At 39.2% G+C, this 23375-nt stretch overlaps 1 protein-coding gene across 2 annotated transcripts in view; it reads right to left on the bottom strand.

Annotated features, from left to right (window-relative positions):
• Positions 1-23375, bottom strand: part of SORCS1 (sortilin related VPS10 domain containing receptor 1) — a 292547-nt gene that overhangs the window by 64048 nt on the left and 205124 nt on the right. For both annotated transcript variants that reach the window (XM_035330764.1, XM_035330765.1), the window contains exons 7-10: positions 13943-14061; positions 11107-11196; positions 5720-5899; positions 343-489 (exon numbers count right to left, since the gene is read on the bottom strand). In XM_035330764.1, coding sequence (XP_035186655.1) covers positions 343-489; positions 5720-5899; positions 11107-11196; positions 13943-14061 — 536 coding nt within the window. The remainder of the gene's footprint in view (positions 1-342; positions 490-5719; positions 5900-11106; positions 11197-13942; positions 14062-23375) is intronic.

The raw sequence follows: 23375 nt of genomic DNA on the forward strand, positions 1-23375 counted from the left end.
CTAGTGTCCAGAGAATCAACTGCGCAGAAACGGCATCCAGCTTCACCTGCTGTTTAAGGGGAGACCATCAGTTGTGCAGAAGGAAACTGATCTACGACATTTCCTTTTGTTCCATAAATTAAATTACATTTAATTACAATGCCAGTTCTTGATAAGCCATCTTGGCGGCCCAAGCCTGATGTACCACACTTTTAAAATGCAGCATTGCCTCCATGAGTTGTGCCGCATGGAGAGAGGTGTTGCCCTCCCCTTCTGTTACCTGGTAGAAAAAGATTGTTCTGGGTTGTTAGCACCCCCAAGCCGTCCCCCCTCCCTCCTTTCTTCCCCCCCTCAGGTACTTACTAGGAGACAGTGAACAGGGTTTCCTCTTAGATCAGTGTCCGGAGCCTGCAACAAACTCCAGTCTCTGCCTTTATTGTAGGTGATGAAAGTTTTCACTTGGTTGTCAATCTTCTTGTTAGCCAAGAACATTCCCTTTATCCCTGCTACCTAGGAAAAATTGACATGGCTGAAAAATAGATCAAGCCCATGCAGGTTCTTTGTACATGTCTTTTGTGCCCTGTCAAACCCAACAGGGATCTGGTGGCTGTGTCAGTGTGGCAGATGTCAGGGCAAGAATTACCAAGGAATATCAAAAGAAGGCAAACTGAAGGGCTGGAAACATAACACCATCACAGGTGAAAAGGTGGCAAATGGAAGAAAAAGCTTATATTTCAGAAGCAGCATAGGAACATGGTAAGATGACAATAGCATTATCTGTAAAGTGACAATCTTTCATCTGGGTAGACATCCTTTCCCCTGAAAGATGAAATATGTACAGGGGAATTATTTGTCTCTTACATACAGTAGCAGGAAACAACAGCAATTTTGACCTTGCAAAGAAAATGACAACAAAAATATACACTTGCTGTTTAGTGCTTCTATTCTCACACTGCCTTAAGACTTTTTACCCAAGGATCTCAGTGTGCTCCATAGTTATCAGTGTTTCAACAGGGTAACTTGGGGTACATGGGATTTTTTATACCAGTTTTGTATTGTGAGGAAACTGAAGCATCAGTAACTCAAGAAAGGCCACCCAGAATGCTAGTTATAGAGCTAGCAATGAGATCATCATCCTTTTATTCTTCCCAATATTTTATCCAAGAGCTTTACTCCATTGACTTGCAGGAGGAGTTTGGAAAGATGCTATGCTAACAGTCTCACACTGGAATCGAGCCCAAAAGTGCCTTAGTAGGAAGGGAAAAAAGAAAAAAAAAAAAAAGAAAAAAGAAAAAAAAAAAAAGTCAACCACAAACCACAACTCACATTGCAGAATGTTCCCATCTACTCAGCACACTAAAAATCAATAATCCAATAGTTGCTGCAGCTTGCGAATGAATTTGTTAGGTTGTCATTCTGCAGTCTGAGTGCTACAATGAAAAGGGAAGGGAAATCAGGAGAAGGTGGGGGAAAGTGAGAAACTTTTTGTTTTCCATCAAGCCTGTTCAGTCATCCAACCCAATCTTTTCTTATGATGCAGAGCTGGTGCATAGGATCATTCACCAAGGCTTTTTATTCATAGAGATTATTACTTAAATTGCATCATGTGGCAAGTGGTTACACAGCAGATTCAGAGTTTGTTCCAGCTCAACTGATTTAATTATGGGACTTTATCTGGATGACACTACTCCCAGTCAATAGGACCTCATTGCACTTTTAGCTACATGCCATGGCACTACTATTGTAGAGTGCATTGGTACAGTACATTGGTGTATTTATTCCTTCTGAATAGACCTTTCTACCTTGAGTAATGACACTGAATTTTATTTGAAGTTACTTAAAGACTTAGACAAGACTTGCTGTAATGGGCAATAGTTTTTAAATTAAACAGTTTACTGATATATTATTTACATAAGCACAAAAAGGTAATATTTTCCGTGTCTGAACTCAATTGTTTTGTCTCTCCCAAATAAGTATTCAGGATTTCATTGTGGTAGAAAGGCATCCTGGTAAGACGGGGTACTCTCTCTCTTGTAATACTGTATGAATAGCCAGGGCTGGAAAAATAACATAGTTCTTCCTTTACTACCAGAGGCCAGAGCCTATAGCTCCATTTGTACTTTTCTTCGTTGTTGTCCTGAAATAGTTGTATTATATAGTCCCTGTGAAATGCTGGCCATAAATGATTAAAAAGCATTTTATATATCAGGTGATAAATGTGTTCTGAAATCCTATGAATTTTTCTTTTTATGATTCTAGTCCTGGGCTGGGACTCAAAATGCTTTCCAGAGAAAGCAAAGTGTAAGTTATGCTGTCAGCCTTGGACAGCTTTATCTTAGAAAAGACTGTACACGGCACACATGCTTGTGTGCTCTTGGTAAGAAGAAACACAGGTATTGCATATACGCATCCATAACACACACAATGACCTGTTCACACAATCATAATAGACACAGACTTGTGCAAGTAAGGGCACGACCACCAGTGTTCAGACAAATAAGCACTGTGTCAGGCCTGCCTGGGTTTTGTAGACAATCCTTCCCTGCCTCACATGCACTGTGTGTAGGTACAAATGATGTCTATGCTTTGTGTGGAAGTTTAATACAAGACACAACAAGCACACAACTCAAAACACATTCTTCACTCCCCATCACCAGCTTCATACTTCAAACCTATGTTTCCCACCCAAAATACATACTACTAAAAAAATATAAGTCCTGGATAGGAATGTATGCCACAGCTACAGGTACATCTCCTCACATCTCCTTTTTTTTATGATGACTCCCATTCTGTTTCAATCACTAATCAAATCAGAAAAAATAAAATAAAATCAGTTTCTCTTCATGTCAAAGAGGCCAACTATTATTTCTCAGACTGGAATCCCACAGGCAGGATGATCTTGCTGCGGAACAGTGTGGTGGTTTTACTGTGCTAGGCAGCTGAACACCACAATCGCTCTCTCACTCCCCCTCCTCAGATGAGGAGGGGAAGAAGTAAAGGAAAGAACAACTCACGGGTTGAGATAAGGATAATTTAATTAAAGAGGAAAAATATTTTAAAGGAAATATTAATTAAACAATTCAACTAAAGGGAAAAAAAGGGGAAGGGGAAGTGGGAGGGGGAAAGGGAACAACAAAACAAAACAAGTAAAGGCTATGTGGAAGTGCAGAGGAAAGAAATTACTCTCTACTTCCCACAAATGAGCGATGCTTGACCACTTCCTTGAAGCAGGGCCTCAACGCACGTAGCCGGTGTTCGGGAGGAGGACAGACGTTTTCGCAACGAGAGCCCACCCCTCCCCTCTTCTTCCTTTTTCCACCTTTTATTGCTGAGTGTGACATCATATGGTATGGAATATCCCTTTGGTTGGTTTAGGTCAGCTGCCCTGCTGATGTTTCTTTCTCACTTTTTTGCCCACCCCCTAGGAGCGTTAGAGAGAGTCTTGATGCTGTGCCAGCACTTAGCAGCAGCAGACACAACACTGGTGTGATACCACTGCTGTTCTAGCTACAAGTGCAGAGCGCAGCACTGTATGGGCTGCTGCAGGGAAAGTTAACATCCCAGCCAGACCCAGTACAAAAAGTCCAACTAAAGACTCAAGCAGAGCCACACCACATCACTGAAGAGGTAGGTGTAGGAATTAGAAAGGGTATCCACTGGCCAGTGCTTCTTGTTCTTTCCTTTCTCTACAATGGTCTCTAGGACTTTGCAACTGCAGAACCACTGAATGCTGGGTCCAGTGCCATACAGATGCACTGGTACTGGAAGGTGATGGGGAGGAGAGCTATTCTCATACCCTGCACTGTCCCACCTGCAGAAAGAGGACTAATGTCCCACTGGCAGTGGTCTCCTCATCCCCTACAATGTCCAGAAGCAGAAGAGCCCACACCCTGAAATAACAATCTCCCAGTGAAATCTTCCTGGGAGCCTTTCTCCAGGAGAGAAAAAAAAAAAAAAAAAAAAACATGAAAGAACATGATAAGGCATCAGGGAAGACCTTCTGTTTTCTTCTCATGCCCAATAAAATTCTCCATTAAGAAGAACTGAGGATATTTATCCTTGTTGCAGAACCAGATTAGAAATTTGCACACAGAAACACATTCACTACAATTCAACCAGATGAACTTACTTTTTATACCTGCCAAACATATGCATACAGACACATGCACATTTAACAGGCATTTCTCTGGCATCTTCTCAAGTAATCTTGCTTTACTAAATGTCCTCTGTCACTACGGAAGGAGTAATTTTGCAATTTCTGCACTTCCTTTTAATTTATCTATGGATTTTTTCTTCTCTGATCTTGATCTCCATTTATCCCTAAAGCATTCATCATTTGCAACAACCCTACTGGGAGAATCCCACTGGATGGCTTTCTGTTCCCTTGCAGCTAGAACATCAAACTGAAAGGAAGTTTTGTGTCAGGTTCAGTGTCAGCCAATATTCTTTCTATCTAGATAATCTGCAGATATGACGCTACAAATCTAATTCTATCAATTTCGATCCAGGTTACTGTGTAGTGTCAGTCTAATAAAAAACAAAGGTTTTTCTTTCCCCCTGGGATGTAGGACACCTTTACATAATGCAGTGAAACTGCTTCTTGAGCTGACAGTAATAAGAGGCAACAGCCTTTCCATGGGCTGCCAGCATTGCAGAGAGATTAATAGTAGAAAACTCCAAATGACTGGAAAATGACAGTGCCTATCTTCCTACAATTCATCTGCATTTATGTACAATGCTTGAGCTCTCTGTTTGGACAATTCAAGGTGGTTTCCAAGTAAAGGGCAGCTGAAGGCAAACTGTGTACTAGAGCTAATATTCAGACAGTGATGGGGAAATTCAGGAAGAGTTTTCATTTTCTAAGGAACTCAGAGCTATTTCTTGGCTCAAAATGGTTGTATAATCCACTGGAAGAGATCTGAAGAGAGAAGATGATTCTATAAACAACTTCTAAGGACTAAGTTTCTAGCTGTCTCCAGAACTAAGACTGGCATCAGACCAAGAGAAGTACAAGCATACATTGAGAGTCCTATTCTTAGGATAAGTTGTCACAAAAGACAATGTAAATTGGCCTTCTTACAGGTAAGCTTAGGCAGAATGCACTTGTCAGGAAACGGCTCGGGGGTAAAGGTGACATCAACGTGAAGCAGAAGAGTTTCTATGCTTATTAGTCCAGGACGGTCTATCTAAAATTAGTTCAATTCCCAGAAGAGTCCAAGCTGAGGAAGATGACAAAGACAGCTGAAAACTGCTGTCCCTACTTCCTTCTATAGCTAGAACTTAGGCTTTGAGAAGCACAACTAAAATGGCAGAATTGGAGTATTATGCTATTCACAGTGCTTCTGAACCGTAGGCTGGACCAATACGGTTCAGAGGCTTGGGTAAGCTGGATTTTGGCTGAGAAATTTAAAGAGTTCCTTTTAGGAATAGAATAAGCTGTTTTGCTACATCTTCCCATGCATAGACATGAGCTTTTCCTCACCTGAGAATCTACTGGAGAGTACAGCAGTGATTCTGATCATACTACTAGGCTGGACCTAGCTTCAACACCCATGCAAAGCTTGTCTTGAAACTCATCTAATTGCACTGAGATCCTTGATTAAAAGAAGGGTAAAAAATGTCTTTAGCTTTGGCTCTCCTGTTCACATGCATACTATGAGACTGATGTGCAAGAATGCAATGGTACTGATGTCTTGTGAGCTTTTTAGATAGGAATGAGAAATTTGGAGTCATGACATACCTCATAGAGGTCAATCATCACATTCCCTTCCAGTCCTTGACTACTCTTGACGTTTTCCAAGGCCAAGGTGAAATACACCCCTTGGGTGTCAGAGATATACAGATTGTATGTGTCGTTTTGGTTCCACTCTTGAACAGCTGCAAACACCTGACTCTCATCTGTGCTGATAACATGCATGTCCTGGGGAAAGAAAACAGAAGCATGTTACAAGAGGGATCTCTGCCCTGTCATTTCCAAGAGCATCACAGTAATTGTGGAGGAGCAAAGCATATATTTAGGCTGGAGTTTAATTGAAAACTGCAGACAACATTCCTGTATTGGAGAAACATTCCTCTAAATTGAGAATTCCGTCTAGGAATATTTTACAACAGCTCTCTTCTGCCAACTTTCAAAGTGGTAATTAAATGATAAGGTGTTAATTGGATATTTACATTGGAAATACAGTGTCATACAGCAGCATGTTTCCCCCCTACTAAAATTTTCATTTGAATGAGTACTTTGGCTGTTTTCGTGTTTCTTTATTTGTTTGATATTAATTTTTGGTGCTTGAGCAATACTGCTTGTGATTTTACAATCACAGATATTAAAATGCTTTAAAAAAATAAAGAAAAAAAGTAAAAGAAAAAGCAGTATCAGAGACATCTGCTGCTTGCCTATCTCTCAGAAACCAAGTATGCTAGGGAGACGATACAAGAACGATATAATGGGTGAACACCTGGAGCCAATGTTCCTGCTGTTTATTATTTCTAATGATAGTATCACCTAGGAGCCAAGGCCTTGGACCACTGTGCTAAACACCCCTCCAGCAACAGAACAGACAGACATCCCTAAACCTCACTAGATATAAAGAGCAGAATTGTGGTTAGATCACTAGCATTATGAGTGAGGTTTTGTTTTACTTTTCTGTGTTTGTCCTGTTACAGTAGCCGGGAAACAATGAAAAGAGTGCATATTATTATTATTATTATTATTTAAATCTATTAAACCTGAATCCTTGTGTCCAGAGAATATATATATATATATTTTTTTAAAGCTACTGAGAGTTATAATGAAATTCCCAGGTTCTATCTGCCCAATACAGGAGCCCTAAAAAACCGGTGCCTTAAAAATCTGTTGATGTAGGACAAGAAATCCAGACTTCTTAGAACCAGGTGATTCCCAAAAGATTCAGCTGTCTGCTTTGGGCAGATATCCCAAAGCTATTTTGCATCCATGAATCTCAGCCAGGGCTTTCTATATGCAAAACTGGGAGCTCTATCAGAAAATATGTTATTTGGAAGTTGATGCTACTTCTTCCTTCTGTTAATAACAGTCTTTGACAATTTACTTTCTTGTTATTTTATGAGGGGGAATTAATACTTTCAGATATTGCCTTATATTGTAAAGATGAAAAATAATATATGGAATAAATCTGACTTATAAGTTTTAAAGTGGATTCACCATGAAGATAAAATTCAGAAAAGTAGTTTGTTTATTCACATCCAGATCTGAGTATGGAGTGGATGGATATTCACTTGATTTACCTGCTTCTTTGTGCCGCAGAAAAAAATATCCCAGAAGAAGAGCTGATTTTGTGGAGGAAGAGATTGGTTTAAATCCTGAGGCAACTGGAAGGTTAATATAAGTCCCATTGGCTTCTACTGATCGTGGCTGTGAACAGATATTCTCTCTCAGCTCCAGTTGTGCTAATAGAAGTAACTGCCACAGCTGTTTGTCAGAGGCTTCTCATTTCAAACTATCACCCTAGTCAATCTGCTGGTAGAGCTACATGAGTAGATGATCCCAGTGTGCTTCAGGCAGCATCGGCTAGCACAGCTGCAATCCCAGATTTAAACTTGAGATTAAATATGTGTGCACACATGGACAGACCTCTCTACTTAAACAGAGAGATTATAAATAAAACTCATTTTGTCTGGTGAATGTACAGTTTCATTAATATACCATTTTAATCAATAGTATTTTAATAACTAGAGCAGAGAGGTAAAAAGATATTCTGATCAACACCAAGAAAATTTAAAGGCAGTTTCATGTATGCTTAAAAAGTAAATGAGTTAATATATTTGCTGGATGCTTCCTGAGTTTTCAGATCATGAAATAATATGCAAGTCTAAGAACACAGTGAGGCTCACTCGAAGAAATTTAAGCCTGGAGAAGCACAGATTGAGACAGAAATAGCATAATACACATAGTGTGGAAAGTCAAAGAAAATAATATTCCAACTGTTTGCCTTTTTTGATCAGTTAACTTTTCATCTGAATATGGCCTTGTCCAGTAGATGCAGGTACAATTCAAAGGTTTGATAGAATGGATTCAGTATACAGGCATCAAACACATCATTGACCAACAGTAGAGATTTTTTGGTTTGCACAATGGGAAAATCAAAATTGATCAGCATATAACATTCACATCTTTTATTCACTTTTAAAAAAAATTATTTTCATAGTAGGTAGTGTTTTTTAGGAAGGCATAATAAAAATAAATAAATAAATAATAATAATAATAATGAAAAAGCAGCCTTCATACTGATATGGAGCAAGAACTTGCCTGTCTTCCACTAGTCCAAAAAAAAAAAAAAAAAAAAAAAAAAAAAGAATGTTAATTTGAGCTCTCTACAGAAAGAGGGAGGGGAAAAGAGGGACCTTTCTCATACAGCCATTACTACCTTCAGGGGACTCTCCATGCACCTGCCTATGAGTACATTAATATGCAGTTCTACTATTTGTCCTTCTTGACTTTCCAAAGACAAAGCAAGAGCATGATGCCGTGCATGGGTTCGATCAGGTATCTGCTTAAATCACTGAAGGCCAAGGTTTTCTGAATCACTCAGCATGTTTCAGTTACCCTTTTTGTACTTGGTCAGGGAACTTTTCTTCCTGGCAAGTTAAATATCAGTGATGTGTAGTGCCTATTTTACCGTATTAGTGAGATTGTCAGCTCTTTTTAAGGTCTCTATTTCAGGATTTTTTATTGGGTTATTGCTTCTTCCATTATTCTGAGGTTGAAAGAAGATAATTAATTTAAAACAGAAGTACCACAAATACCCATTCATCAATCAGTATTCAGTCCAGCACCAGATTAAGGACAGGTATTTTTTAATGAGAAATAGCTTGTCTTGCTTTTGCATTCAAAGATGTCTGCCCAGTGCATTGGTCTGTGTACATTTAAGGTGATCATTGTGAGTGATAATACAGAGTCTATAACAGAGAACATACCGTGGTACTGTGGTACAAAATGGGCAGTAGTATTTCACAAAGAAACCTCACTGCAGAAGTTAATAAGTCTCAATAAATACCATTTACAGGGTTAATGCAACCTTGTGCATGTGTTCAGACATATGCTTGTGTGGGAGAGAGTTTCACATTCATTCAGTCTTTTAATCAAACTGGTTACCAGGATATCAATGCGGACAGCCAGAGTATTTTAGTTTTGATTTGCTATAGGCCATTCCTGCTTGAACAGCAATATCACCTACTAGAGCTACCTGTCATCACACCCCTCCAGTTCAGGAGGAGCGACATGCAGAGACAAAAAGCTTGATATTTCTATCTTCAATTCCAGAAGTCGCTTAGCACTGTTTACCATATTTGGCCCCACTTTCTTAGCTGAAGGAGATGAAAGAGAATTTAGGCATAAAAGAAGCTGTTTGTTTCAATTCCTTTGAATAATATAGTACTTTGTACATTTTTAATAAAAGCAGCTATCTTACTTTGATATCAAACTCCCAGACAGCCACAGCTCCACTGTAGCTCCTTCCAAGCCAAATGTAGCTCTTCGGTCTTTGAAGACATTCCCAGTTTGTGACAAAGCATCTAATCTCCTTAAATATCTGCTTTTTAATTTCAGTCAAATACCATGAGTGTATTACTCTTATACCTATTCGCTGAGAACATGCTGGAATTTAATTATAGTATATTTTCCCTGGTATTCCAGAGATCTCTTTGTGAAGGTGGACAGTTGGAGAAATAAGTGTGTGGTAAAGCAAATAACCAGCTCAAAACAAGCTCTCTTTCTGCAAATGGTCTGAATCAGTTATAAATAACAATTCTGATTTGGATGTTACAAAGTCCATCCTAAAAACGCAATTTGTCTGCTAAGGACTACTTCACATTATACTTGTTTAAATTGTATTTGAATTGACAGAGTAATTCCTTCCCACTTGCATGGGAAGTTTCAATCTGTGCCTTAGAGTAATATTTTAAAACACGACTGAAGATTCTGGGGCAGTGAGAGTTTTAGGTCTCACACAAAGTGCAAGGTTTGCCTGGGATGGTAGAAAGAAGTACAATGAGAATTCAATCTCCAAATATCTGCATTTTATAGTGAAAAATGTATGTTCTACTTTAATAGAAACATTTTTCTTAAGTTAGGTTTCACTAGACTGTTCTCTCATGTCAGAGCTTAGAAAATATCACAGTAAGGTCCCCAAAGTCCTGAGAGCTTGGATTTTTCCAGTGATGTAAACAGGAACAAAGGTACAACAGTTGTGTAAGTAGGGTATGGCTCTGAAGGCTTGGGTTTGAGTTACAGTCTGGTTATATGATGAAGGTCACCCAGTCAATCCACTTTAGACATGTCTGTTGGAGTGAGGAATCAAAGACAACCAGCTGTGGTAATAGCCAAATTATCCCCTTGAATATTTCCATCTACAAATAATGATGTACTTTCAACTTCTAGAAATAAGCTGACCTTGCAATTTCTTTTTTCCCTTTTGCATTCCCAGAAATTAAATAGGGATTGTAATTTGTCTCGAGATGTTAGATCTCACATAGAATCCACCAGATATTTGCTTCCTTTGAGCTTAGATTTCATTTAAGTCAGGCTATAACAAGACTTAAAAGGCTCTTTGTCTTTGTTAAGAAGCAGTTAGGAACCCAGCTGCAAAATGGTGATTCCTTCAAAATGGAGCTAACATTTTATATAGGTCTTAAAAAAAAAAAATCAGCAACAGAAGGCAGTAATAGCCTTTCAAGCTCCCGTGCTAATTCACCATTGTTCTTAATTAGAGAGGATAAGGAGCAGACACACAGAGCCATCTCTTTGCTTGGTTCCCATTAAAATCTACTAATGAGGTAAAGTACAAAAAGTGACCCACTCAGAACAGGGAAAGAAGAAGGGAATTTTAACACACACACACACGAGAAAAGAGAATCCCTGAAAAATTAATTGACATGGGCCATGGTATGTGTCTGTATTTCATGCTGATGTCCTTGACTATCCAAAGTGGTGACATTATTTTGAGTTCTGTTTTGCTTGAAAATGTCCTATTACAAGACTAATGTTTTCACTCATTGCATGTCATCTTGTGGTTACTTGTGTTGAATTCAATAATTTCTGAATAATCAGAGAATATGTAGGTACATACGGGCATTCTAGCAACAACAGCTTACCTTGGGCAAGGAGTACTTTGGCAGCTTCATCTGTGTAAATGCATTCCTCCTATAAGAAACGTAATAATGTGGTCGTCCACCCGATGTCAACTATGAGAAAAGCAGAAAAGGTATCTTCAGTGGTTTATATATATATATATATATATATATATATATATATATATATATATATTTATTTATTTATTTATTTATTTATTTATTTATTACCAGTGAAAACATCAAGCAAAACTGTCAAGGCAAACAACACAGCATTGGTGGCAGTGGCTTAAAACTGCAGTGCTGTTACAGGTGATGAATAACCATTGATCCAATTGACAGTGGCTGAAAAAGAGAGAGTAAGAGAAATCCCCGTTTCTACAAAGAGAGACAAAGGCCAGAATTTGAGGTGAAAGTATTGGGAAGGTGTAACCTTAGCTTCATTTAGGCCATTATGTCACCTGCTGACCATCTGCTCTCTTCTTCCAACAAAACAAGCTATTTTCTGTTTGTAGAGATGATGTGGTCTATTGGTTAGAGCAGCAGATTGGCAGACATTATGCTTGATTTCTATTTCTATCTCCAGATCTGGTTCCTGTGTGGCCCTGCACAAGCCATGTTTCCAAATCACCTAAACATTCACATCTCGCGAAGGCAGGAGAACCTGAGCTGATCTGGTATTTCTGTGAATCTAGCTATTTATATTAGTGCCTAAATACTGATGGCAATCCCTTTGCAATATGTGGTTTCATTTTATGCCACATCTTAATGAGGGGGGAAAAAAAAAAAAATGCTGACAATGTTAGCTGCTGAAGCATAATCAATGTTTGTAAATTACTTTGAAATCCATGGATGAAAGACATGGAAGGAAAAAATATTCTAAGGGATTCTCCATGTAGAACTTTGCTTTAATTGCCTGCTATCTGGGCTTATCAGGACTTCATTTTAGCAGTGAATGTTTTAAAAGACACTGAGGAAAGTTTAAAATGGAAGATACATAGAGGCTAAGAACTACTTATGTTAAAGCTCTTCAACTATTTTTTGAGGGAACTGGTCAAAAATTAGGAGAAGGAAGGCCAGACTGAATGTCTGTTTGTAAAGAAAGCAGGGTGTATTTTCCCTTATTTTCAACTTTTGACCTACTAGTTCTCCTTCCAAATGCCTTAGTTGCGGAAAAGCTAGATGGAGATGAATGAAGGTAGGGAAGTCTGGTGCAGGTTCTCATGGAACTCATCTATACTTCCAGCCCTTCAGTGTCTAGTGTGAGGCTAATCCTCCTCTGAAGAATAGTGTCTGGAATATGGTAAAGTCCAATACCACTCACAGCATTTTATTTAGCAATTATTTATTTTATTACTAGTAAGCCAGATATCTCACATATGTAACCACTTGAAGAATATTTGAAATTACCAGTCAGCAGTGAATTCATTGACTACTAGAAAAATAAAAATAAAAATAAAAATAAAAATGAGACTTTTTCCAGGGATTAAAATATGATTATTTCATTCATCCAAGTGTCAATTATTAACACTTGGCAAGTACTATCCCTTTGACCTGTTAAGGTTGTAAAAAACTCCTCAGGAAATTAAGGGAAAACTCATAAGAGACTTCCTGTCCTCACATTCTCCTCCTTCTACCATGCAGTCAGCACTGAGGTGGAATAAAGAAATCTTACAGCACTAATAACACTATACAACAGTTTATAGGCAGAAAGTGAAAAGCATAAAAATACAAGGGCTGTTCAGAAAGGCCGGAAATCTCCCCAACGTTGACTTCAAGTGGGGCAAAGGGATTAACTTCTCTCTAGTGTGCTGTAAAATTAGGTCAGAACAGAGAAGACAATATTGAAGAGCACAAAACCAAGGCACCGGTGATGAAGCAATGAATCAATTCAGATATAAACTCTCCAGCTCTTGTGTCACTCATGACACACACACAGTCAATCTGAAATTAGAGAGTGAGTCTGAACAGCATTGTGTGCCCATTTTTCTTAACTCATATACATTTTATTTATGTCCCAGACATAGAAGGCACAAAAGCTACTCTGGAATGTATGTTCCAGATTTATCTGTGCATGATTTAGAAAGGTATTTATGTTTATGATTGAGTTCATTAACTGAAGGCAATTAGCAATCAACTCACTCAATTCAAAATATCAATCCTCTCTCTTCACTCCATCCCCAAGCATGACAGAACATAAGATGTCTGGAAAACCAGTTTAGTCCTAATGATTTCTGGTTCACCTCCATGTTTCCCACAATTCTGTTGTTATTTTTTGTCCTTTTCATCTGTTATTAAATGGCCCCTGGCAGCAGGCTAATGAAACCCGCAGTAGTTCAGATCTATTCTCCAGCTCTCACCTGGAACACAGCTTGGCTGAGTACATCTCATCTTCAGCCTTTTCACTATAATCACAACTGAGGCGCAACAATAAAGCCTGATTATTCCTTCCTTGGTTCTTCCCCTGATTCCCTCCCTCTCTTTTCTATTTCCTTCTTGTGTTTAAAACAGCTTCAGTATACTGCCCTTGCGATAGGAGAAGACTGACATGTCACTTCAAGCTGGGGGGTGAGAACACTAATCTGAGAATGCTGATGAGCTTGCAGGAGTGGCATAGAGGATTACTCCAGTACACACAGTGGATGCTTCAGGCAGGAACTCTATGACCCTACAGTGACAAGCTGCTAAAGGTAGAAGAAACTCTATAAGCATTGTAATGAATTGCTACAATCCACTCAGTGCCTTTATTATGGTCTGATTAGCTGGGGGTTAACATACCTGCACATGCATGCAAAATAAGAAAAAAAAAATAATAGAATATAAAATAATAGAATAAATAAGAGAAGAGGGTGTTCTGCACCTGAACAAAGACATAGTCATCCTGGACGATCAGGGAGTTATGGTCGATATAGCCTGGAAAGGGTTTGCTTCGAGTGGCTTCACTGCAGTTCTGCATCTTGCAGGTGATGTATTGGGCATCTGAAAGGAAAAGGACAAAAACAAGACACTTGATATCCTGAGCACAGATTTTCCCTACTGTCACAAACCTACTTGCTGAGGCCACATTTCTGCTTCACAACCTCATGTGATATGAAATGACACCATCCATTCAAAGCAATGTTAACAATTTTCCCTTACACCTCTGGTAAATTTACCCTTCATTGCTCTCTTCCTTTAAGTTCCTTCCTTCTTCATATGGATCAGCCTCTCATGATTTCTTTCATTCCATACTAAGCTAGATATCAGAGCTGTATGTTGCTCCTTTGTACCAAGAGAGAACCCAACATCACTGACCTAATTACTCCATTCCACCACCCTCAGGGTTCCTGCTGGGAGTACACCAGAGTCAGTGTTTGAAGGTGGCACAACTAAATGCTTGTGGCTTAGGTCTGACACAAAACTAATCAAGTATTCAGCACTATTACCTGCCCTGTTGAGTTTACATGGACGCTATCCATGTGTAAGCTTAAACTTAGGGACTAACCAAGTGAAGGAGCAACAGAGGCACAAGGGACGCTTCACAGAAACAACAAACAGCTCATGTCCTGTGACTCCCAAAGTGACTATGGGTTTGAATAATTGTGTCTATGCTGCAGGATATATATATTCTGTGCTGAGCCTCTACAGTTCACCTGTCATCCCCATTATGGGGGGTTTACTGGAGGCAATGACAGCTTCTCCACAGTCACATGCCTGAGTTTATTAAGAACATGGCCAAGGTCCAGAATACACATAAGTACAAGGACACCTGCCTCATAATGGCACCGCTGAGAAGCCCTTTCCTAGCACACCTCTGCATTTCTTACAGCACTCACACGCTGCAGAGTAATTCATATCACCACTTGGTTCAAAAAATTTACCTACATCTCTGTTAACTGTGTAGGTTAATGCACTCTGGCAGACCTGGGCAATCATTCCACTCTTGAAGTTAGATATCTGAGCTTCACTGAATTGTTTGCTTCAAAGTAAATGGCCTAAATGTACCCTAAAGCCAGCTCAGCTGCTATTACCATATGGGACTTCTTCATCTCCTGTTTTGAAGCACTGCAGGGTGCTCATCTTGTAATCCATCACCTGAAGGAAAACAGTTTGATTTTTTTCATGGTGGTAATTTATCCCGGAATACAGAACCAGATTCTCTGTATTTAATTTAGGCTCTTTCAGATCAATTAAGAAGTTGTACTTTGTTTAAGGACAAAACTGATTTACAGGAAAAAGGATTTTGGCATTTTAGCATTAGCACTTAAATGATAGAAACACTACATGGCATTTAATCTTAGGACTACTTCTAATCTTCTTCTTTGTTGAAGAAGCACAGCCCCTTGTTTGACATAATTACTGCCTTCTGATCAGAGAAACATTTTCCACTGAAATAGAAATGGCTGGATTTTTACTATCTCATATTTAATCTCGGGTTTAATTAAAATCTATCATTTGACATTTCTTTCCTTGTTTCTAAGGGCTGTTGACTTCTGCTTGAAACAGAAATGCAGGGTAACGAACCTTCAGGAAAGTTTGATGAGGGATGATTTTACCCCGACATTTGCAGAGTTCTTGGAATATATAAAGTGATAAGTATTATTAGTCACTGCAGTTTATAACATTTTATGCTTTTGCAGCTCCGTGCAAAACATTAATTAATATAACCCAGACAGTGTGATCAAAGTGTGTTTTCCTTTGCAGGGGCATGATTTTTTTCACATTAGCCACAAGAGGGCAGGGAGAGCTATAAATCCCAGCCTACTCATTCCAGTGAGCTCAAGGAAGTTCTCTTTTTCAAAGCTGTTCAGTCTCCTCTGTCCCCCTGCTGCCAGGGAAAAGGCAGCTATGGGGGGATACTAGTCAAAAGACAGAATGGACACGAATCTGTCCATCGGCAGCACAGCCACTTCCCACTTCTCCTGTGAACTGAATCCGTTATACGATGGACAGCCCTTTACACGTCCTCACATTCATTCCGTCTCATTCAGTCTCAGGAAGGGTCCTGAGTGAAATGCCTGGCAATCCTCAGCTTCAACAACAAAGCACTATGCTGAGCAGTCAGTCAATATGGCTGGCCCTGAGCTGTCCTATTGGCAAGACTGGGTGGCTTTTCATACATGGGATCAAATTCACCTGGACTAGAGCTATTATAGGATCAGGGATCAGACTTCTGTTTCTCACCTTGTTCTCTTTTTTCTGCCACCATTGTTTTCTTTTACTTCCACAGGCACAGTGGCTCTTTGGGAAACACTAGAAGTATAGACTGCAGTGCCATCATGCTTCCCATGATGACACATGCTTCATCATGTGGTCTACCTTGACTTCAGCAAGGCTTTTGACACCATCTCCCACAGCATTCTCCTCAAGAAACTGGCTGCTCTTGGCTTGGACTGGCGCACGCTTCGTTGGGTTAGAAACTGGCTGGATAGCCGGGCCCAGAGAGTTGTGGTAAATGGAGTCAAATCCAGTTGGAGGCCAGTCACTAGTGGCGTCCCCCAGGGCTCGGTGCTGGGGCCGGTCCTCTTTAACATCTTCATCAATGATCTGGACGAGGGCATTGAGTGCACCCTCAGTAAGTTTGCAGATGACACCAAGTTAGGTGCGTGTGTCGATCTGCTCGAGGGTAGGAAGGCTCTGCAGGAGGATCTGGATAGGCTGCACCGATGGGCTGAGGTCAACTGCATGAAGTTTAACAAGGCCAAGTGCCGGGTCCTGCACCTGGGGCGTAATAACCCCAAGCAGAGCTACAGGCTGGGAGATGAGTGGTTGGAGAGCTGCCAGGCGGAGAAGGACCTGGGAGTGATAGTGGACAGTCGGCTGAATATGAGCCAGCAGTGTGCTCAGGTGGCCAAGAAGGCTAACGGCATCCTGGCTTGTATCAGAAACAGTGTGACCAGCAGGGCTAGGGAGGTGATTGTCCCCCTGTACTCGGCTCTGGTGAGGCCGCACCTCGAGTACTGTGTTCAGTTTTGGGCCCCTCGCTACAAGAAGGACATCAAGGTGCTTGAGCGGGTCCAAAGAAGGGCGACGAAGCTGGTGAGGGGCCTGGAGAACAAGTCCTACGAGGAGCGGCTGAAGGAGCTGGGCTTATTCAGCCTGGAGAAGAGGAGGCTCAGGGGCGACCTTATCGCTCTCTACAGATACCTTAAAGGAGGCTGTAGAGAGGTGGGGGTTGGCCTGTTCTCCCACGTGCCTGGTGACAGAACGAGGGGGAATGGGCTAAAGTTGCGCCAGGGGAGTTTTAGGTTAGATGTTAGGAAGAGCTTCTTTACTGAAAGGGTTGTGAGGCATTGGAACAGGCTGCCCAGGGAGGTGGTGGAGTCACCATCCCTGGAAGTCTTCAAAAGACGTTTAGATGTAGAGCTTAGGGATATGGTTTAGTGGGGACTGTTAGTGTTAGGTTAGAGGTTGGACTCGATGATCTTGAGGTCTCTTCCAACCTAGAAATTCTGTGATTCTGTGATTCCCACACAAGCAAACACACAAAGGTAGCAGGATGGGTGCTGCTGGGACAGGCCATCACGGAAGATTAAGGAATCTCCTCCACAAGAGATTATAGAGAGCCGTTCAGGCTGACATCTGTTAGAGGTGACTGAAGTTTTTTCAATCCTGTATTAATGGAGGAATGGTGACTATGTCTATTTCTGCTGTGATCACTGGAGTCTGTGCAGCAGTGATTGTACCATTGATGAAGATTTACTAAGGCAATTCCTGTGAACTTTTACAGTGCAATTCTCCATGGCTTCAATTCTAAAATGCCAGTAATAACTACTAAAGGGCAGAGTTCTGAAATTGCTTAAACTAATCTCCCAAACAGCCAAACCCCGAGAAAAAGCTCCCTCTGCTACGGAAGACAGAAAGAAGGCAAAGCAGACTTCTTGCAGTGTCTGGATCTCTCATTCTTCCTAAGGGAATTTTTGTTTTGCTCACATGAACTCAAGGATTTTGTTTCAGCGTCTCATTCTCATGGACATTCTATGCGATTCCATTGCCAGAGCTTTGTAATTTAGCATTAATTAATGTCAATTAATGTATTCAGTTGCTAAGCTCTGGAATTAATTTCATTAGTTTTCCCACACAGATGTTTTCCCTGCCATAGGTAATTAGGACTTTATGCTTTTCATTTCCAGAACCCTCACCTCCAACAACAGCTGCTGTTTTTAATATACAACAAGAAAGTCATGCTGCGCCTGGAGAGAAGAACATAACTTCCAGCTCTTATCTCCCCAGACACTTTGATTTTCACAGTTTTAGACATCTAAAATAGGATTCTTCTCTGGGAATGGCAGCTATTTCTAAAGAGGAAGCAAGGAAAGTCACAGAACAAGAATGGAGGAGACGTCTTGTAAGGGAAACCTCTGACAAAATTAATCTGTGTCAGTGAAAGAGAATTGCAGATGCTAACATATAGCAGGAACTGAGAGCTAGAGGGACCCTGTGCCATGATATGTTTTAGTCTTTTCTGTTTAGCTTGAGCTCCATGCTAATATGTTCTCAAGGGCAATACATTCCAGAGAAATGTTCTTGGCTTAACTGGTGGAGATAGAAGGTTGTTCGTGGTTACTGGAAGTTGGCAAGCCTCTGCAAAAATACACAGAAGAGTATCAAAGTCTTTCAAAAAGCAGAGGGAAAATTCCTTCAGGACACTTTGTTGTTGAGTATTATTTTGGATGACAGCTCAAACTTTAACACCCACTGCTTTCCAGTCTAAACGTTCATGGATGTCTTTGGAAAACTTTATTTGATCGCAGGGAGAGTCAGAGAAAATATTCACTGTACTCACTGCAAATATATTATTCTTCCTGATTTTTATTCCTCCTTTGTCTAATTAATTGGGGAATGTGTCCCGTTCTCTACAAAGAAATACACTATGGACAGATCAGGAGTTTATACAGAGTATCCATACAATCTACGGCTTATTGGTCTTCCAGATTTACTATGTTGTATCTCTGTTCATTACTAAGCAACTTAGACATTAGGGACCATTTCTTGATTTTTTGAAGGATTACTGACATCCTTTAACTAATGAACCATAAGAATACGGTAGTACCATATCTCACTAAAAGATACAGATCTGTAATCCATCTCCAACAGTGACTAGTAAGAGAAGCCTTGAAAAGATCACAAGAATTTGTCCATGTGCCTTGGCAGTCCAGGTAAAGCTTAAGCAACCACAACCTGCAGTGACAACGAGTTCCACTATTTAATTAAATGTTCTCATACTTTAATCACCCCCCCCCCCCCCCCCCCCCGTTTTTTTTTTTTTTTTTTTTTTCTTGAAACACACCACATGACTGTTCTTTATCCATTCCCATCTGGTCTGAATGTTGATTTGTGAAACATTTATGATATAGGAATATATTCACAACTCTCCAGGGCTCAGCAGCTGCAAAGCACTTAACCAGTAATGAAAACCAATGAATTGGAGCGAGCCCATTTACTAACTAACTCACAAATCTGATTTTATCCTGCTACTCTTCTTTCTTCATTGCATGTCAGAGTCAGGAGTCTTTCTTTGAATGGGGAAGTATATCCTTTACCATTTCTATCATGAGGATATAATTTGGAAACAAACTTCATTCTCCAAGAAAAATACTAATCATCAGCTACAGTCAAGAAAATCAAAAAAAATCACTGCACATGTTTAATGCACTATGTGAATTAATTTCCCACACCATATACATTAGAAAAAGACTGTCAGGCTAGATCGCCAACTCTTACGTATTTTTATATATATTTCTCTCACAGCAGTGATTATTTTTTTTTTTATTTATTTATTTTAATGTTCTGTGAGAACATAAATTAAAGTCCTAGCACAACTTCGTGATTTAGATACCATGAGCAAGATACTCAGTCCCTGTTGGTCAGCAAGCAGACCATGCCAACTGCCCACAGGAGAGATTTTGGTCTTGCCTGCAATCACAGAAGTACCTAAATTACCCTTCACTAAGAAAAGTTGCTATGTAGATCAAGCAGAAGAAAAGTAAAGGAAACAGAATTACATTTTAAATATCAGGAGCTCTCTAAAATTTTGATAGTAAATAAGAAAGCTCCTTAGCTTCTTTCATCTGCACATTAAAAACAAAAAAAAAAAAAGGAAAAAGGAAAAAAATAAGATTATTTAAAAAATTACTCAAAATCAATTGATATCCATCTACAGTCATCTAAGCAAATGATGGTGAACCAAACAAAGTTGATTTTCTTGACCTGCACCTATAGAACCTCTTAGACTCCCTAAGAGTCTAAGGCCAGTTAGTCTCCAAATGTACTAAGGAAATCAATTTTTCTAATTCCTACCAACAGCCTGGATTACTCAAAAAGGATCACTCTAATAAAAAAATATCATGTCAATTAGCCTGAATTGAGCCTTGCTGGGATAAAACCATTAATTAAGGATCTTTTGAGGTTATACTTTAAAAAAAATTAAAAAAAAAAATAAAATAAAAAAAAAAAACACTAAAAACCCTTGTACCATTAAGTTTATACACATCCTGAAAGCACCTTAAGTTGCATTTGAGAAAACTTGGATTTAACTTTCACCAATCAGTCTGCCTGCTGACTATGATGATGAATGCAACCAAGGAAAGCTTATGGTTAAGAACTGTAGGGGATTACTTGTCTTACTGGGGTGTTGACCTGAAACCAGGCAAAAAAAATAAAAAAAAAAAAAATCACAATTCCTCCTGACTTTGACAGCTTACTTTGATCCTGTTCCAAAACCAATGCAGAACAGCAGGGAAACCCAGGCATACAAATGGAAATGTGAGATAAGGTTTAAATGAACTTCTTCCAACTGGAAATAAACAGTTTTTCCTACTGTACACTAAGTCCCAGCTTGACTAGAATTGTGCCTGAAGCCTTTAAAAAATAAACAGAAACATTACTTCTTCATTTGGACATTTGATGAGATGAAAATTTGTCTGGTGCTGTCCAAGACTTACACAACATGTTTAAAAACACGAACGGCAATTATTAGCCCTGCAAATCTGCTTCAATCAATACAATTAAATTGTATTGTCTTTACTCAGTTTTTTTTTAGTGTTACCTGCATACTAGTTTGTTTACTGTTTCATCAGTGGATCATGAGGAGGACTTAAAAGAAGGAGAATGTGAGTACAGCACTGCCAGCCAGATCCTCAGCAAGTGTAAATCAACATGCCACTGAAGTTGCATTGATTTATGCCTGCTAAGAGACTCCTATTTTGTTCTTGTAAACCTTTTACATTATGTATATAAATACAATAAATAAAATGTACAGACAGACTGTAATCAGGGAGAAGAGACAGAGAGTTAATGGTATTCTAACAGCCCAATACTAAAGTTGCTGCTGATAGATGTTCTCACTCAACCCTGCCAGGGAGATGGGCTAACACCATACTTTGCTGATATTTCTCCTTTCACCTAAAGTTGCAGTTGTAGTATTCAGTTTCTGCTGGGAAAAAAAAAAAAAAAAAAAAAAGATAACAAAAAAAATAAACACCAAAAAAAAGAGTGAAGAGTGAGTTTGTTTTCCTATTTGTACTGTGTGAAACAGGTTTTTGTTTATCTCTTATATTTCCACCTCTGGGTCCTTTGTTTTACTGTATGTATTGTGTGGTTGCTTTCACACCACCCTCCTTTACTTTCCTTCTTTCTCCCTGTCTTGTTTTGTCAAGTCTACCTTCACAAATTTAATCCCTTTATTGATTTTTTACACTTGGTTAACTGTCAAAAGAGATCTCCCGAACAAAGTATAAATAACTAAATGCAAGTATATACATAAATAAATAAATAATATTTTCAAATTAACCTCAGCTTAAAAAAAAAAAAAAAAAAAAAAAAAAAAAGGTATCTATCTCACTTCAGCACAATTTACATCATCACCCTACCAGCAGCAACACACCAGCTTCATTCCAGAGGAGAAAGGTTTGCTCATCAATTGGAGGGTTATAGTTACTTTAGGAACAGCACTTAGAATAAGGCTCTAGTAGCCAAGAGATGTGAATACACCAAATTGGTCATGGTAACAAGAGTTGCCCATGTTCATATTCTCAGCTTGCTTCAGTCCCAAAGTCCTGAGACCTGCAGTCCTCTGCCAGTGGCCTGTGCTCCCTGGAAGAACTGGCAAAACACAGCATGCACTTACTGAATATCCAACTTACTATCTTTTATTCCTGATGAGCTGGTAATGGTCTAATTCATGAGCAGAAATTTCAGCCCAATGGCTGGTTTGCAAGGGAGTTCACCATTGGCTGAATGTTGGACACCATTGTTGGATTTATATTAGTAATTCTGCCACTGCCTAAACAGAGAAATGTAAGTCTTGCTGCCTCTCAGCTAAGCCAAAACAAATGCACAGAATCAATTCCTAGAGCTCAGCTGATGAGCAATAATTTACTATTCCATAATTTTTCATTAATGTGCCTGCCTACCCAGCAAGGCCAGTTTCATCTACCTGTTTTTTTTTGTTTGCATGATAAGACCTATGCTAAAGCATACTAATTTGTTAAGTGCTCAAGAAACCTTTTGCAGAATTGTGTTATAGTTCTGCAAAATGTTCTTATTACAAGAATTCAAACAAGACTGTTCATGGAGCATGGCATCTTCTCTACTCATTGTGAGCTGAACATCCCTCAAAAGGATCACCGTAACATAGCTCTTTAAACACTGATTGCAGCACTTTGTCTCAATGACCTAAAATTCCCAATGTTTATTGTTTTAAACAATAATCCCAAGATTATTGTTTTGTGCTGAATTAGACACTGTGCTACTAGAATCTTTCTTCCTCATTTAGCATGTCCCAAGAAATCGAAAGCTTCATGACTCCAGCCTTGCCACCATGTTCAGGTAAGTGAAATTGTGAGGAGAAATAATAACCAGAGAACACAAATGATAAGAAATAGAGATAATAAATTCTTACACTTTTACTAATCTTGCATATCCTGAAATGGAAAGACCTTTAAAACTTTATGATTTCTATCACAACTGTTTCTTTTCAAAATTCATCTTCCAAAAAATTTTATTTCATGTTGAATTTTAGTGAGTTAAAATAAAATAAAATAAAATAAAAATAAAAAAGATTACTTACTGTTACCTTTTCAGATAGTTTTTAAGCTTCCAATGAAAAAAATATACATTTTAAGTAACACCATTACATTTGGGGGTACAATTCAGGGAAGAATTTCATTCTTTTTTAAAGGAATTAATTGACTGCATCATTAATACTTACATATTGGAAACGGTACAAATCTGCTTGCTATGTTGCAGTAAAATTGCTATTTACAGAGGAAACAATATGGAATTAAAATGATAGGATCCATGGCAGACAGGAT

This window comes from Oxyura jamaicensis, chromosome 6, assembly GCF_011077185.1.
Source record: "Oxyura jamaicensis isolate SHBP4307 breed ruddy duck chromosome 6, BPBGC_Ojam_1.0, whole genome shotgun sequence".
In the NCBI taxonomy this organism is placed as follows: Eukaryota; Metazoa; Chordata; class Aves; order Anseriformes; family Anatidae; genus Oxyura; species Oxyura jamaicensis.